At 45.1% G+C, this 16,153-nt stretch overlaps 1 protein-coding gene across 4 annotated transcripts in view; it reads right to left on the minus strand.

The window, feature by feature from the left end:
• Window positions 1-10,207: 10,207 nt before the first annotated feature.
• slc35f6 (solute carrier family 35 member F6) overlaps window positions 10,208-16,153 on the minus strand; it is a 44,455-nt gene continuing 38,509 nt past the window's right edge. For all 4 annotated transcript variants that reach the window (XM_072499492.1, XM_072499494.1, XM_072499495.1 and 1 more), the window contains exon 6: window positions 10,208-12,108. In XM_072499492.1, the coding sequence (XP_072355593.1) occupies window positions 11,630-12,108 (479 nt within the window). In that variant the 3' untranslated portion in view covers window positions 10,208-11,629. The remainder of the gene's footprint in view (window positions 12,109-16,153) is intronic.

Raw genomic sequence — 16,153 nt, forward strand, 5'->3', positions numbered from 1 at the left:
TAGTGCTTGATTTTACCTTCTCACCCTCCTTCTGTATTTTAAATTCCACCATATTGTGATCGCTCCTTCCGAGAGGATCCCTAACTATGAGATCCTGAATCAATCCTGTCTCATAACACAGGACCAGATCTAGGACCGCTTGTTCCCTCGTAGGTTCCATTACATACTGTTCTAGGAAACTATCGTGGATACAATATCAGATAGCATGGGGAGCAGGGAATGAAGTTTGATTGATTATTAGTTTAGTGAGAGTGAGTCAAGAGACTCGCGTTTGGTCTCCTGTACATTCACAGAACCTGTGGTTGCGCATTTTGATGACCCAGTATTTTACTTCAAATTGAACATATCAGGTGCTCCACTGGAACTGTAGTTCCTTTCCAGTATGATGTCACAAAAAAAATAAAGATCCTGGGATTAAATTTGTACATCACTGTGCATATTCTATATTATATGTTCAAACCAAGACCGAAACAAAAATCATTTAGCACCATATTTATTTACAAGTGTTGGATACAGTATCAAATATGCATTCCACAATCACTGAATAGTGCAACAATCGGGGAAAAAACAGCTTTATAATGGAACTAAACAAAAAATAATAAAAACTGAAATGATCAGGATATGCTGGGAGTTTAGGAAGTACATGAAAACCACCAACAGGAAGATACTTTTATTTTGCCTCCTTTTGCTGAAGTTTACAATGGTGACAGCTCTGCTGTCCTACAAGTTTGAATGACTAATTTGAATGGGCCTCTTTAATACAGGACAGTCAAATTAGCATTGGATGTGTATCATGATCTCATCAGGACAGTCCTGATGGATGCAACAAGCCACATGGGAATCACCTGGGTTCTTGCATAATAAACACACTTAACTAGCTAATCAGATACCAGCAATAATGTCAATAGGCACTGTTGACCGGGACCCTTGCTCCAGTTGACTGATAAACACACCTTTAAACTTTGAATCAAATTGCTTCTTTATTAAACACAACATAAAAATCCCAAAGCTTATCACTACTACAAGAGGAGCGAGGATCAAAACTCATCAAAAGCTCTGTTACAAACACTATCAAAACTCTTCGCCGAATGTATCAAAACTCAAGGCTTGGACCTAAATATCACTCGTTAAGAGGCAAGGGGCGTGATTCTCCGCTCCCGCGCCGGCTGGGAGAATCCCCTGGCGCGCCATTTTTCCCCGCAACGCCGGTCTGACGCCCTCCCACGATGCACCCAAGCGGCGAGAATGGCCCTGTCGAGGTCTGCGCGGCGCAGGCCGGAGAATCGCCCGGGACACCCAAAATGGCGATTCACCGCTATACCCGCTATTCTCCAGCCTGGATGGGCCGAGCGGCCTGCCCAAACCGACAGCTTCCCGCCGCGCCATCCACACCTGGTTGCTGCCGGCGGGAACAGCACGGGAACGCTGGGGGCGGGGGGAAGGGGGGGTTTCTTTCACCGGGGTAGTACTCAAAAGGGGTCTGGCCCGATCGGTGCCCACTGATCGGCGGGCTGGCCTCTCTGAAAGACCTCCTTTCCTCCGCGCCCCGCAAGATCCATCCGCCATCTTCTTGCGGGTGGCCTCGGGGAGGACGGCATGCGCAGGTGACGCCAGTTATGCGGCGCCGGCCGCGTCATTTACGCGGCGCCGCTTTTACACGGCGCGTGCGGACGACGCTGCTTTCTTGACACGCCCCCCCGAGTTTCTCGCAGCCCCGATCCTAGCCCATTTTCGGGCCCTGAATCGGTCGAGATCGAGGCCGTTTCACGCCGTTGTGAACCTAGACTTCCTCTTGATGGATCCGGATGCTTCCCGCCCCACCCCCTAGTCCTGCACTCAGGGCTCTGCATCTTATGATGTGTAGAAGTCTCTTTGTCTTCCCTTTAGATAATGATCTCACTCATGCTTCCAGTCACGTATTAACAGTACAGCACAAATCAATCGTGACTCGGGCAGCATGGTGGCGCAGTGGTTAGTGCTGCTGCTTACGGTCCCAGGGGGTGGGGTTTGCACATTCTCCCCATATTTGCGTGGGTTTCACCCCCACAACCCAAAAGATGTGCAGAGTAGGTGGATTGGCCATGCAATATTGCCCCTTAATTGGAAAAATGAATTGGGTACTCTAAATTTATATTTTTTTTAAAGTAGTGGGTAAGGTTGGTACGCCTTTAAATAAAAAGAGTCGTGACTCACTCAGGGGTCGTATTTCTTCTCTGGAGTATGACAAGTTCTGTGTTGAATCACTGTGTCTAAGGCATGGCAACAATCATTGTCCAGGCAGCTATGTACTCATCACCGGCTACACATTCTACTCTTCACTGCAGACCCCCGCTGTTTATATTGCTTATGCTGATACAGAGTTAACCTTTTGAACCATCAGGCTTTGCTGATGCCTTTGCGAATACCCATCAGGCAACAGTACTTACCAAATCACCTTATAAATTTGAGATTTAATGGTGGATTCCAATATCAAATTAGTTTGTATCAACAATTCTGGAATCACTGAAGTTTCATTTTAATTTGATCGCATTGAAGTTAAAAGATGCAACAAACAATCCTTGGGGAAAATATACTGAAATAACCATTTTAACATTGAAAACTGCGGTCCCGACTCCAGGTCACTGTCCGTGTGGAGTTTGCACATTCTGCCCGTGCCTGCGTGGGTTTCACCCTCACAACCCAAAAAGATGTGCAGGGTAGGTCAATTGGTCACGCTAAATTACCCCTTAATTGAGAATTGGGTAGAATCATAGAATTTATAGTGCAGAAGGAGGCCATTCGGCCCGTCGAGTCTGCACCGGCTCTTGGAAAGAGCACCCTACCCAAGGTCAACACCTCCACCCTATCCCCATAACCCCACCCAACACTGGGCAATTTTGGACACTAAGGGCACTTTATCATGGCCAATCCACCTAACCTGCACATCTTTGGACTGTGGGAGGAAACCGGAGCACCCGGAGGAAACCCACGCACACACGGGGAGGATGTGCAGACTCCGCACAGACAGTGACCCAAGCCGGAATCGAACCTGGGACCCTGGAGCTGTGAAGCAATTGTGCTGTCCACAATGCTACCGTGCTGCCCGTTAAATTTTTTTGGGTACTAAATGGGTACTAAATTTTTTTTTTAAAAAACATTGAAAACTGCAAAACTAAAATTCAGGCCCACAATAATAATAAGTCACAAGTTGGCTTACATTAACACTGCAATGAAGTTACTGTGAAAACCCCCTACTCCCCACACAGCACCTGTTTGGGTACACCGAGGGAGATTTCAGAATGTCCAATTCACCTAACATGCGCATCTTTCGTGACCTGTGGGAGGAAACCGGAGCACCCGGAGGAAACACGCAGACACGGGATGAATGCCAGGCTCCGCACAGACAGTGACTCAAGCTGTGAATCGAACCTGGGTCCTTGGCGCTGTGAAGCAACAGTGCTAACCACTGTGCTACCATGCCACCCAGAAAGACAGATTTTCACAGTCGAGATCCCATAGGATAAAACAGTGCTCACAGGGTGTGCCAGCTGGGAGTCAGTGGCCTGTAGCAGTGGATATGCCATTGCTTAAGAGGATGGAAACCAGGTATGGCAGACCCTCAATTTCCCAGATACACAGCAATAGACTTCAAAATTAGCCCAGTTATTGAATTGGCACCTTTGTGTTATGATCTCAGTTCTGGTATAACTGGATGAGAAGATCCCAGAATAGAACGCTAGGTCAAACGACTGTACCTTTTACTTTATTTAATCAAAAGTGGAGGAATTAGTTTAAACAAGGGAAAAAAATTAAACACGAAAAAAATTTATTATATACAATGCTCCTTTACTCTCCTCTTAGATTAGCAATTATACACCGGTTTAGTGCCTGAGGATTTCACCTCAGAATCCTCCCAGATGATTGTCACATGAGAGATTCCAAACTCCACTCCCAAAAACACGTTATAAAATCTTCTCGTAATAAGGCTTACATTCCAAATTCCACACCATATTTTCCAAAGGACCCTTTGAACAGAGCTTCTGCTCCACTTCTACCAGCAAATCTACCCTCGGATTTTACACCATCCCATTTTGAATTCCTTTGTCTCGACTGGCTTCCACTGTGAATACAAACTGATATCCAGCCGATGTCTTCACAATTACCATTTGTTTGGCAGACTGTAGTAAGACATTATAAAATTTAGGCTTACTGTGAAAACCGTTAGGATTACTTTAGAAACTTAGTTTCTCACTATTATCACTTCATAGCTTTGTCTGTGCTGCCCATGAACACTATCCTGTTTTGTTCACGGGGTTCTAGAATCAACCATCCTTCATGCCGATGGGAGCTTACATTCTTGCATTTTACTGCTTTGAGCAGAGATACGAGAGCTGCTTCCTCACGCTCTCTGCCTCCAAATGCTGTTAGCAGAGCTGTGGGAGATATTCCCGCTATTCCCGCTCAGGTGGTCTATCTGCACTAACTGCCCTGACTTCCAGTTGAAACAAAGGAGTGTTTTTTTTCCCTTTACAAGGGCTTCTGTGATTCCATCTATCACAGTTAGAACTTAACCAACCTTCTTCACATGCACAAACGCCTTTGCCAAGCACGATTCTGACTTTAGGTCCCTTCCAGGCACAGAAACATTAAATTAAACCCGCTTAAAACACTATCTTATTTCTAATGTTTACCTACACAAATATAAATTCCTTAACACTACCTGCATTCTAACACTTATGAACACCATAGTAAGGAAAATCAGATAATGAAAGGTGCCTTCCCATTGTGGAGCCAACTCAGTTTTCCTACTCAGTTACAGCTCTAACACTTCTGGTAAAAAAAAGATCAAAAAAAATCACCCACCTACCACCGAACATTTTTTTTTGTTAAACACCTGTGACTTGGATGACAAATTCTTAACTTGGTAAAAGATTGCTGTCCTAATCAAATCAAAAGCTAAAGAATGAAATTATACTTTTTAAGGTGACCGAGTAAATTTCTATTGTGACTCATGTTGGAATCATCGAGTATTGCATGCTTCTCAGGTAAAATAATTGCTGTGTCCTACATCATACAGATTTCCTAAGTGCTTTTCGTTTCTGTTCATTCATGGGTGTTTTAATTCCCATCCCTACTTGCCTTCGAGAGAGTGGTGGCAAGTTGCCTTCATGAACCACCTTATGGTGAAAGTGCTCCTACATTCCTTCACTGTTGCTGGGTCAAAATCCTGGAACTCCACCCCCTCCCCCTAACAGCACAGTTATGTTCTGGGGTCCCAGGTTCGAATCCCACCATGGCAGATGGTATTGTTGCTAACTTTTGGTTGGTTCATTTGGCTCTGTTTTATAACCTTTGCTCTAGAGTCGCCAGGTATCTTTAAGATACCGCCACGAGGTTCAAGTTCAAGTACTGATCAATGACTCAACACACCAATTAGTAAGTTACAAATCAATACACATTTATTATACACAGTAAATCGCTACTCGTGCATAAACTCTACTTTCTAGGCTATTTCTAGAACAGGCCTATACTTAGCTTCGGACAAGCCCACCAGGTCAGGGAAACAAATGGCCTTTCGTTCGGGTTCGGAGTCTGCGGGATTCCAAAGCTGGTATGGACTGGTAGCTAGGAGCGCCTATCTCGTAGCGAGCGTTGACTTGAGACTTACTTTCTTGGAGGCCGCCGGACAGTTCACTCTCAGGGGTTGCTTCGCGTTGCTGAGTGACCCGGTCAAGAAGGACGATTTGAACTTGGGGGCTTTACTTCAATAGTCCCCAGGGGCTTCCCGCCCTTCGGGGAGGACCCCGTACGTGGTTTCAAGTGATTGGACTTTGTTCCAATCGCTTGGTTCGATTTCTCCAATACTGGAGCTGTTCCCTGGTCGTTGGGTGGTCTTTTAAGTGTCCGCTAACCTCTTTTGTGTTGGCTCCTGCTGGCGCCAAGGAGTCTGGTTTACTCTACTAACTTGTAGATGGACTTGTTTACCTCAAAATATTTTGATTGTTCCCGGGGATCGCTCATTCCTATGTAGAGGGCTGCTACATTACTATGCAGATGGCTGCTTGTATCGATGCTGTCTGGGTTTCTGCAGAGTCTAATACACAGTAAACTTGCACCTGCTAGTTTTTGCCTGTGTTGGCTGAATTTCCCTTCAGCCTTTGCTGTTCTCCATTTTAAGTCGGGAAGTGGCCAACTCAGGTGGCTACAGTATAAAATTCAGGAATTAAAAGTCTAAAAGGTGACCATGAAACCATTGTCAATTGTCATAAAAATCCATCTGCTTCACTAGGATCTATTGTCCTTACCTGATCTGGCCTACATGTGACTCCAGATCCACAGCAGTGGTCGACCCTGGAGTACCCTCATGGGATGGGCAATAAATTCTGGCCCAGGCAGTGAAGCCCACATGCCATGAATGAATTTAAAAATAAATAAATCTAAAGAGTGCATGTTGAAACAAATTCTGATACTTACCTTCAGCATGCACAGTTTCGGTTCTTTTTTATGTTCCTTAAGCCTACTATACTATGCACCGGCTGTGAAATGCACAGTTCATCCGCATATGCACATTTCATCTAATGTTACCTTCTTCAGGCCAGGAAACAACCTTGCTCACCTGCGCAATATGAAAAGAAACAAATACATAAAACGGTGCAACACTGCAGGTCAGGTGGCCTGGAACTGGAGCACCATTTTTCACAATATAATTAAAGGATCTGGAAGAAGGAACTGAAGGCACTGTTCCCAAGTATGCAGATAATACAAAGATCTGTAGAGGGACAGGTAGTATTGAGGAAGCAGGCGGGCTGCAGAAGGACTTGGACAGGCTAGGAGAGTGGGCAAAGAAGTGGCAGATGGAATACAATGTGGAAAAGTGTGAGGTTATGCACTTGGAAGGCGAAATAGAGGCATAGACTATTTTCTAAATGGGGAGATGCTGAGGAAATCAGAAGCACAAAGGGACTTGGGAGTCCTTGTTCACGATTCTCTTAAGATCAAGGTGCAGATTCAGTCGACAGTTAGGCAGGCAAATGCAATGTTAGCATTCATGTCGAGAGGGCTGGAATACAAGACCCGGGATGTACTTCTGAGGCTATATAAGGCTCTGGTCAGACCGCGTTTGGTGTATTGTGAGCAGTTTTGGACCCCGTATCCAAGGAAGGATGTGCTGGCCTTGGAAAGGGTCCAGAGGAGGTTCACAAGAATGATCCCTGGAATGAAGAGTTTGTCATATGAGGAATGGTTGAGGACTCTGGGTCTGTACTCGTTGGAGTTTAGAAGGTACTGTGAGGATTGGATAAGTGGATGTGGAGAGGATAACTGTCGGAAAAACTAGAAGCAGAGGATAGCAAAGCGACGATCCTTCAAACGGAGGAGGAATTTCTTCAGCCAGAGTGGTGAATCTGGAACTCTTTGCCACAGAAGGCTGTGGAGGCCAAATCATAGTGCCTTTCGATAGATTTGATTAATAAGAGGATCAAGAGTTATGGGGAGAAGGCAGGAGAATGGGGGGGGGGGGGGGCGGGGGGGGGGGGGGGAAATGAGAGAAACACATCAGTCATGATTGAATGGCGGTGCAGACTCGATGGGCCGAGTGTCCTAATTCTGCTCCTATGTCTTATGGTCTTATTAGGGATAATGTGTCCCAGGGAGCAATAAATGGGAAAAGGGACAGGGAGATGGTCCTGAATCAAGAAGTGAGGCATGAAAAAGGTCTCAGCAGGTGTGGGTGACGTCATTGACGTGGCGCCGGCCGCGTCATTTACGCGGCGCCGGGCAAGCCCGGTGCGCGTAAATGACGCGCCGCCGAACCCCCCCCCCCGGGGGCGGGAGAATAGGGGGCTGGGAACGGCCTCCGCGGAGTGAAACACTCGGGTTTTCACTCCGGCGTCGGGACTTAGTCTCCCGATGGGAGAATTGCGCCCAATGATTTTACACTTGAAAAAGGGAAAAGGAAACTACAAAGGTATTAGGGAGGAGCTGACCAGAGTTGATTGGAAAGGAAAGCTAGCAGGGAAGATGGTGGGACAGTAACGGCAGGGGCTTTGGGAGGCACAAAGTCATGGAAACAGGCAAAGAGGAGGGCAAGGCAATCATGGCTGACAAGAAAAGTCAGGGATAGCAAAAAAAGTGACAAGGATTAATGGGAAGCCACAGGATTGGTAGCCGTTAAAAGCAAGCAGAGGGCAACTGAAAAAAACAAGGATAAAAGCAAATTACTGCAGATGCTGGAATCTGAAACCAAAGAGAAAATGCTGGAAAATCTCAGCTGATCTGGCAGCATCTGTAGGGAGAGAAAAGGCAGTATCTATAGGGAGAGAAAAGAGTTAACATGGAGTCCAGATGACCCTTTGTCAAAGCTCTTCTTTGACACAGGGTCATCTGGACTCGAAACATGGCTAGCTGAAAGAAGACAGAGGGTGGTGGTTGATGGGAAATGTTCAGAATGGAGTACAGTCACAAGTGGAGTACCACAAGGATCTGTTCTGGGGCCGTTGCTGTTTGTCATTTTTATCAATGACCTAGAGGAAGGCGCAGAAGGGTGGGTGAGTAAATTTGCAGACGATACTAAAGTCGGTGGTGTTGTCGATAGTGTGGAAGGATGTAGCAGGTTACAGAGGGATATAGATAAGCTGCAGAGCTGGGCTGAGAGGTGGCAAATGAAGTGTGAGGTGATTCACTTTGGAAGGAATAACAGGAATGCGGAATATTTGGCTAATGGTAAAGTTCTTGAAAGTGTGGATGAGCAGAGGGATCTAGGTGTCCATGTACATAGATTCCTGAAAGTTGCCACCCAGGTTGATAGGGTTGTGAAGAAGGCCTATGGAGTGTTGGCCTTTATTGGTAGAGGGATTGAGTTCCGGAGTCGGGAGGTCATGTTGCAGCTGTACAGAACTCTGGTCCGGCCGCATTTGGAGTATTGCGTACAGTTCTGGTCACCGCATTATAGGAAGGACGTGGAGGCTTTGGAGCGGGTGCAGAGGAGATTTACCAGGATGTTGCCTGGTATGGAGGGAAAATCTTATGAGGAAAGGCTGATGGACTTGAGGTTGTTTTCGTTGGAGAGAAGAAGGTTAAGAGGAGACTTAATAGAGGCATACAAAATGATCAGGGGGTTGGATAGGGTGGACAGTGAGAGCCTTCTCCCGCGGATGGATATGGCTGGCACGAGGGGACATAACTTTAAACTGAGGGGTAATAGATATAGGACAGAGGTCAGAGGTAGGTTCTTTACGCAAAGAGTAGTGAGGCCGTGGAATGCCCTACCTGCTACAGTAGTGAACTCGCCAACATTGAGGGCATTTAAAAGTTTATTGGATAAACATATGGATGATAATGGCATAGTGTAGGTTAGATGGCTTTTGTTTCGGTGCAACATCGTGGGCCGAAGGGCCTGTACTGCGCTGTATTGTTCTATGTTCTATGTTCTATGAAATGCTAGCTCTTCTCTCCCTACAGATGCTGCCAGACCTGCTGAGATTTTCTCTTTGGTGAAAAAAGCAAGGGAGGGGAGCAGGGGAAGAAAGGTTCAGGAAAATGGGGATGAGAAACATCAGCCCTGATCTGGCAAAACAGACTTGATGGGCCAAATGGCCTAATTCTGCTCCTCTATCTTCTCAAGTTATGCTCTGTGTACCAATTGCAATCACAGCAAACTGGCAGGGAGTGGGATTAATTTCTGGCTGTGACTGAGAACACAGTGCAACAATTTAGAATTGCATAATCTAAATCTGTATTCAGTGAGTGAAGGATTTCCCCAAATCATTTACTCCAGCAGCAACAGACTTAATAAGATTTATTTCGCCCTTCGGAAAGGTTATATAGTGATAGATGATGCAGACAGTAAAAAGCATTAGGTTCAGTTTCAGGAGGACATTGATAAGCCAACTGGTCTTATGTGTGCAGATAAAACAAATTCAGACACCACAAACATAATCAGTATATATTTTAATTTAGTGGAGGAACAAGGACATTTGATGTCTGGAAAGCACAGAGCCAGTATAAAAAAAAAAGATTTAATTTAAGAGACTTGACTAAATCAGGTTTCACATTCATGGCACACTAAAAATGATTTTTCATTTTATGCATAAAACATTTACCCAAAGGCACCCAACAGTCTTGTGAAACTAAAAAAAAGGTACACTGTGCTTAACCTCCAACCTGGAACTGCAGAACGCAGTTCCATGTGCAAAAGGTTGTTGATAGTATACAGTAAAAAAAAAAAAACACACAGTAAAAAAAAAAAACACACATTTTAGCTACAGAACCCAATGTGGGTGAAATCTGACATCAGGAAGTGCAGCAGAATAAGCACGCCTTTTTTTACAATTAGATGTGATTTAACAGGAAGGTGGCCTACTATAAGGGGGATTATGGTGCCGAATTGATCTCGTTAAATAGCAGTTAGGGAACAAAAATCTAAATGTCAAGCTGCTGCAAGAGCGTAAAAATCTATTTTTGGGGAAAAAGTGCACAAATGATCACAGACTCCAGAAGAGGAAAATGGACTAGGCACAGTTTGGTAAATAGGGTACAGCCACTTAAGGTAATTAAAAGGATTTGTTAAAGTTCTGCTGGAGGTGTACATCAAGGCATCGGACAATTTGGCAGATTCTGGCATTAAAAACAGGTAACTTTTCAGATATCACCCATGTTCTGGCAATTTTAGAGGCAGGAGGTGTGGACAGTGAGAGACGCAAGGTATAGATCAGAGATGACTTCTTCATTGACCAAAGTAAAATCAATCACTGATCAAGCTGGGCACCAGTTGTTTTGGTCCCATCTAGGGCACAGATATTGTAATATCACAATGAGATCATATTGCAGCCAAATTGTCTTCTGTAGTGTTAAAACGTTTCACAAGAAAGAGTCAATTGCATGCTACACCGTTTATATGGAAGCAATAGATTTTATAATGACCATATGAATCTTAAAATAATTTCATTGGAATGTACATAGAGATTGCCCAAAGTGTTGGAAGTTTACACCAAACCTAGTGATTCTCATCATGGAGCATTCTACTATAATGGGAGTGATCAAAAGTAAATCTAGAAAATCACCCCACAGGATAGACTATTAGGAGGCCTGTGCGTGCTTGTTGAGGCATGGCAAAGAAGAAAAGGGTGATAGAGAATCATTGGTATCTAGTTTCAACTGCCTGGAATTTTCCAGATTGAATGATTGTCGCAAGGCTTACAACAGCAGAAAGTCCAGTGTGACTGTTTAGATGAAGCAGAAGATGGTGGGGCAGAGCAGTGTCACCAATTTTCTTGGCAAGTTTGCACAGGTATCCAAGAGGAGAGCTCCAAAAGCAACACTGGCCAGCTGCAAAAGGATAATGGGAGTTTCCCCAAGACCACAGCTGAATAGACTTGTTCATTTTCCTCCCAGTCCCAATCTTCTGGCTGCTGCTAAATCCAGTAATACCAGCTGCAAGTCATCCAGGGACATTTCTGCACCCCCCTCTCCCCCCCCCACACACACAACAGGCACCGCACTCTCCATGGCACCAGTGAAACACAGCATCATTAAATTATGAACCTTCATCAATTGGAAAAAATGTAAAGTGAAGCAAACAATTTCAATTTAAAAAGGGAAACCTGCCTATCCATGTGAAGCATTAATCACAAAATTAAACAATTTTAATTCATTAGTTGCATGGGCTAACATTTATCGAATCTTTGTTTTCAGTCAATAATCTATTCCTTTCAAAATCTTCCTCCATTCGCTCCTTGCACCAGGGAAGCTTTGCTAGGATTAATTTATGTAATCCATTGTAGAGTGCAGCACCTAACAGCAGGATGAAAAAGCCTAGGATTTGGAGACCATGGAAGTGCTCCCAACCCACCGAGAGGCTCACTATCCAGATGACTATGGTCCGCAGACTGTCGAGAACCATCCGTGTGGTTGCACTGATTTCCTTTGTGACACTAATACCAGCAAAGTTGAAGAAGGCAATACTCAAGATGTTTCCCAAGAGGGCTAGAAAGATTAATGGTTTAATCCCTATTTGACAGAAGGCATCAAGTGCATCTTCAAGGACACCTCTGGGGTTGCCACCAAACGAGCCCACAGGGATATAGTACATTGGAATCAACAGCAGAGACAGGATGATGAATCCAAACATTCCTGAGGGGAAAACAAAACCAAAAAATTAGACAAATGCAAGGCATTCATGCAAGAGGGTAAATGAATCAAATACAGCAACAGTTGATGAACAAGTGTACTTTTCTGCTGCCAGACATTCCAAGAATTCCACTCAAGACTGATGCACACTATTGTTTTGCTCATCTTATTCCATTTTTGCCACTATCAATCCGAGATATTTGATGTTATGTCTGCGGAGATAGAAAATAGTCACTTCCACATTTGACCAAAAATACTTGCCTCTTCGTGACTACAAAATGGTGGTCAATATACAGCAGCAAGATGAATTATTAGACATGTGCGCATTTAAAGAAAACACCAGACTTCACCACCCTTTCTGGCACCCCCTTTGTCCTAGTACATGAACTATTGCCATTCCTATAAGAACTAAAATTGGTATTGTAGTTTAAAATCTTAGTACAAGCCCTGTAAGAGAATAAAACAAGGCCCAAGGACAGATCTGCAGGAGTGTGGGAACTTCAGAGTCAAGAAAGTATCGTTGCAAACAGCAGGGTTTTCTTGCTCAGGACATAGGTGTCGTTCACTAAGCCGGCATGTCATCAAACCCGAATTGAGCTACTTTCTTGATCAGCTGCAGTCAACGTGGCGTAGGTTCACCTATAGCACTGTCAGGACAGGAGTTCCAGGCACCAAAGGAACAAAGTAAGTGTGTGGTGGATGGCTTAGAGGGAGACTTTTTATGTGGTGACCTACTCGTGCTGCCCAAGTCCTATAGTATTACCAAGCATCTACTGCCCGTCTTTCTTGGCGGTAGAGGTCACAGACTGCTGCCACTGTGCATCAATGCTAAAGGGAGCGAGTGAGAGAGAGTACCCAATTCTTCCCACCCCCCCCCCCAATTTAGTGGGCCAATTGACCTACCCTGCACACTTTTTGTGATGTGGGGGTGAGACCCACAACGGGGAGATGTGCAAACAACACATGGACAGTGATCCAGGGTCCTCTGCGCTGTGAGACAGCAGTGCTAACCACTGTGCCACCATGCTGCCCTTGGAGTGAGTGTTTATGGTGGTGGGTACCTAGATATTGTTGGAGCTGTATTCATCCAGACAAGGGTATTGTAGACAGGCCTCAAGGGTGTCAGGAAGGTGGTTATTCACCTCCATTCCCAGCCTCATCTGCTTTTTTTAGCTACTGCATTTATATGGCTGGTCCAGTTCATTTGTCGGAGTTGGATCAAATGCAAGAGCTGCGAATCTACAACTTATTTATCAAATCCGGAAAACCCAAATTATTTTAACAGCAGGTGTTGCGGCACGTGTTCCTGGACAACACAGCTGCGCCTCAAGAATTACAGGGCTGGAGTCAGAGTTGCAAACATTGTGGGGCATCAGGAAGGGACACCATTTAGGAGGCACTCACACCACCTCCAAGTGGGTGTAACTGCAAATTACACCTGTAATGTGTGTGGGTTTCCTCCGGTTTCCTCCCACAGTCCAAAGATGTGCAAGTTAGGTGGATTGGCCATGATAAATTGCCCTTAGTGTCTAAAATTGCCCTTAGTGTTGGGTGGGGTTGCTGGGTTATGGGGATAGGGTGGAGGTGTTGACCTTGGGTAGGGTGCTCTTTCCAAGAGCCGGTGCAGACTCGATGGGCCGAATGGCCTCCTTCTGCACTGTAAATGTTATGATAGACAGGTATGAGGACTTGGGATGTAACGATGGGATGCAGCGATGGAGGAGCCTCAGCCCTCATGGTTGTCCAAGAGTAGAGATACATGCTATCTGTATGGATAAGAATCATCGATTGCAAACAGGTAACAATTTCCGGATTAGTAACCAAACCTATGGCAAGTGTCAAACAAAAGGAATGGAGTGGTTCAAAAGAAGGGTGGGAAGAAGGGGTTTGATTCATGGGACACTTGCACTAATGCTAGGATAGACATCCTGGCAAAATTGTATAACAAAGTGATTTTATTATGGGGGTGGGGGGGGTTGCAGTGGTTGAAGAGAAATTGGAGACAAAACATGGTACAGCAATATAGCGATTTAGCTAAAGACAAGCAGCATGGGCAGTTTATTGTAATAGTGCAATAAATGGGTTATGCAAAAATGTGAAAATTATTAAAAAGGCCTTTATCCGAATGCACAAAGCATTTGCAGAAGACTGAAGAGCAGATCAAATTCATTTATCTCTACTGCATTAAACCGAGACACGAGTAGTAAGATGTCAAGTCTGGAAAATGGAAACGAGTAGCCCATAATGATAAGGAAAAAGGATGTTCGCACAGAAGATCGGGAAGCGGCAGTATGGATGGAAATTTGGAACAAGAATTTAATGAGCCCGAACATCATGCCTCTTGAGCTTATAAATAGAGGGAACCTTCACAGAAAAATAGTGCAGAAAAGGCCCTTCAGCCCATCGAGTTTGCACCGCCGCATGAAGACACCTGATCTGCTAATCCCAATTGCCAGCAATTGGCATGTCTTAACATTTGATGCTTTGGGCCAAGTGCTCACGCAGGTACATTTTAAAAGGATGTGAGGCAACCAGCCTCTACCACCCTCCCAGGCAGTGTGTTCCAGACCATCACCACCCTCTGGGTAAAAACATTTTTCCTCAAACCCCCCTGAACCTCCCACCCCCTCACCTTGAACTAGTGTCCCCTCGTAACCGACCCTTCAACGAAGGGGAACAGTTGTTCCCTAACCACGTCCCTTCAATCTTGTACACCTCGATCAGGTCACTCCTCAGTTTCTCTGCTCCAGTGAAAATAACCCAAGCCCATCCAATCTCTCTTCATAACTAATGTTCCATCCCAGGCAACATCCTGGTGAAACACCTCTGTACCCGCTCCAGTGCAATCACATCTTTCCTATAATGTGGCGACCAGAACTGTACACACTACTCCAGCTGTGGCCCAACTAATGTTCCATACAACTCCAACATGACTTCCTTACTTTTGTAATCTGCCACGATTGATGGGCAAGTGTACCATATGCCTTCTTCACCACCCTATTAACCTGCCTTCAGAGATCTATTTACGAACATGCCAAGGTCTTTGTTCTTCAGGACTTCCATGTGGTTGCCATTCATTGAATATTTCATGCAAAATTGCTCCTTCTAAAGTGTCAACACCTCACATATTTCAGGGTTAAATTCCATCAGTCATTTCTGCCCATTTGACCATCCTGTCTATATATTCCTGTAACCCAAGACACTCAGCCTCACTGTTAACCACCTGGCCAATCCATGGGTCATTCGCAAACTTACTGATCCCACCCCACAGTCATCAAGTTATTTATATAAATGATGAATAATAGGGGACCCAGCACGGATCCTTGTGGTACGCCACTGAACACTGGCTTCCAGTCACTACAGCAGCTGTCATCACCCTCTGTTTCCTACAGCTCAGCGAGCTTGGAATCCACCGTATCAAGTTCCCTGTATCCCACGTGCATTTGCCTTCTTTATAAGCCTCCGTGTGGGACCTTGCCAAAGACTTTGCTGAAATCCATGTAAACTACAATAACTGCACTATCTTCAACTACACACTTAGTTGTGTGACCTCCCTCTGACAAAGCCATGCTGACTATTCCGGATCAAACCATGCCTCTCCAAGCGGGATAGATTCTCCCCTTTAGAATTTTCTCCAGTAGTTTCACCACCACTGATGAGAGACTCACTGGCCTGTAGTTCCCTGGCTTATCCCTACATACTTTCTTAAATAATGGGACCACATTCACAGTTCTCCAGTCCTCTGGCACCTCTCCAGGGGCCAAAGAAATAAAAATTGGATCAGGGCCTCTGCAATCTCCTCCCTTGCCTTGAACAGCAATCTGGGACACAAGTTAGACCTGGAGATTTCTCCACTTTTCAGCCTGCTGACCTCCAATACCATGTTCCTTCCATGACAACTTGCTCAATAACCACAGTCTCTCTCCCAGAGTCCCACATCTGCCTCCTCATTCACTCAGGTCTAGACAGAGGTATAATATTCATTTAACACCCTACCAGATGTCCTCTGGCTCTACCCACAGATCCCCCCCAATGGGCCCAAATGCAT

The sequence above is a fragment of the Scyliorhinus torazame genome, chromosome 4, assembly GCF_047496885.1.
Source record: "Scyliorhinus torazame isolate Kashiwa2021f chromosome 4, sScyTor2.1, whole genome shotgun sequence".
Taxonomy (NCBI): Eukaryota; Metazoa; Chordata; class Chondrichthyes; order Carcharhiniformes; family Scyliorhinidae; genus Scyliorhinus; species Scyliorhinus torazame.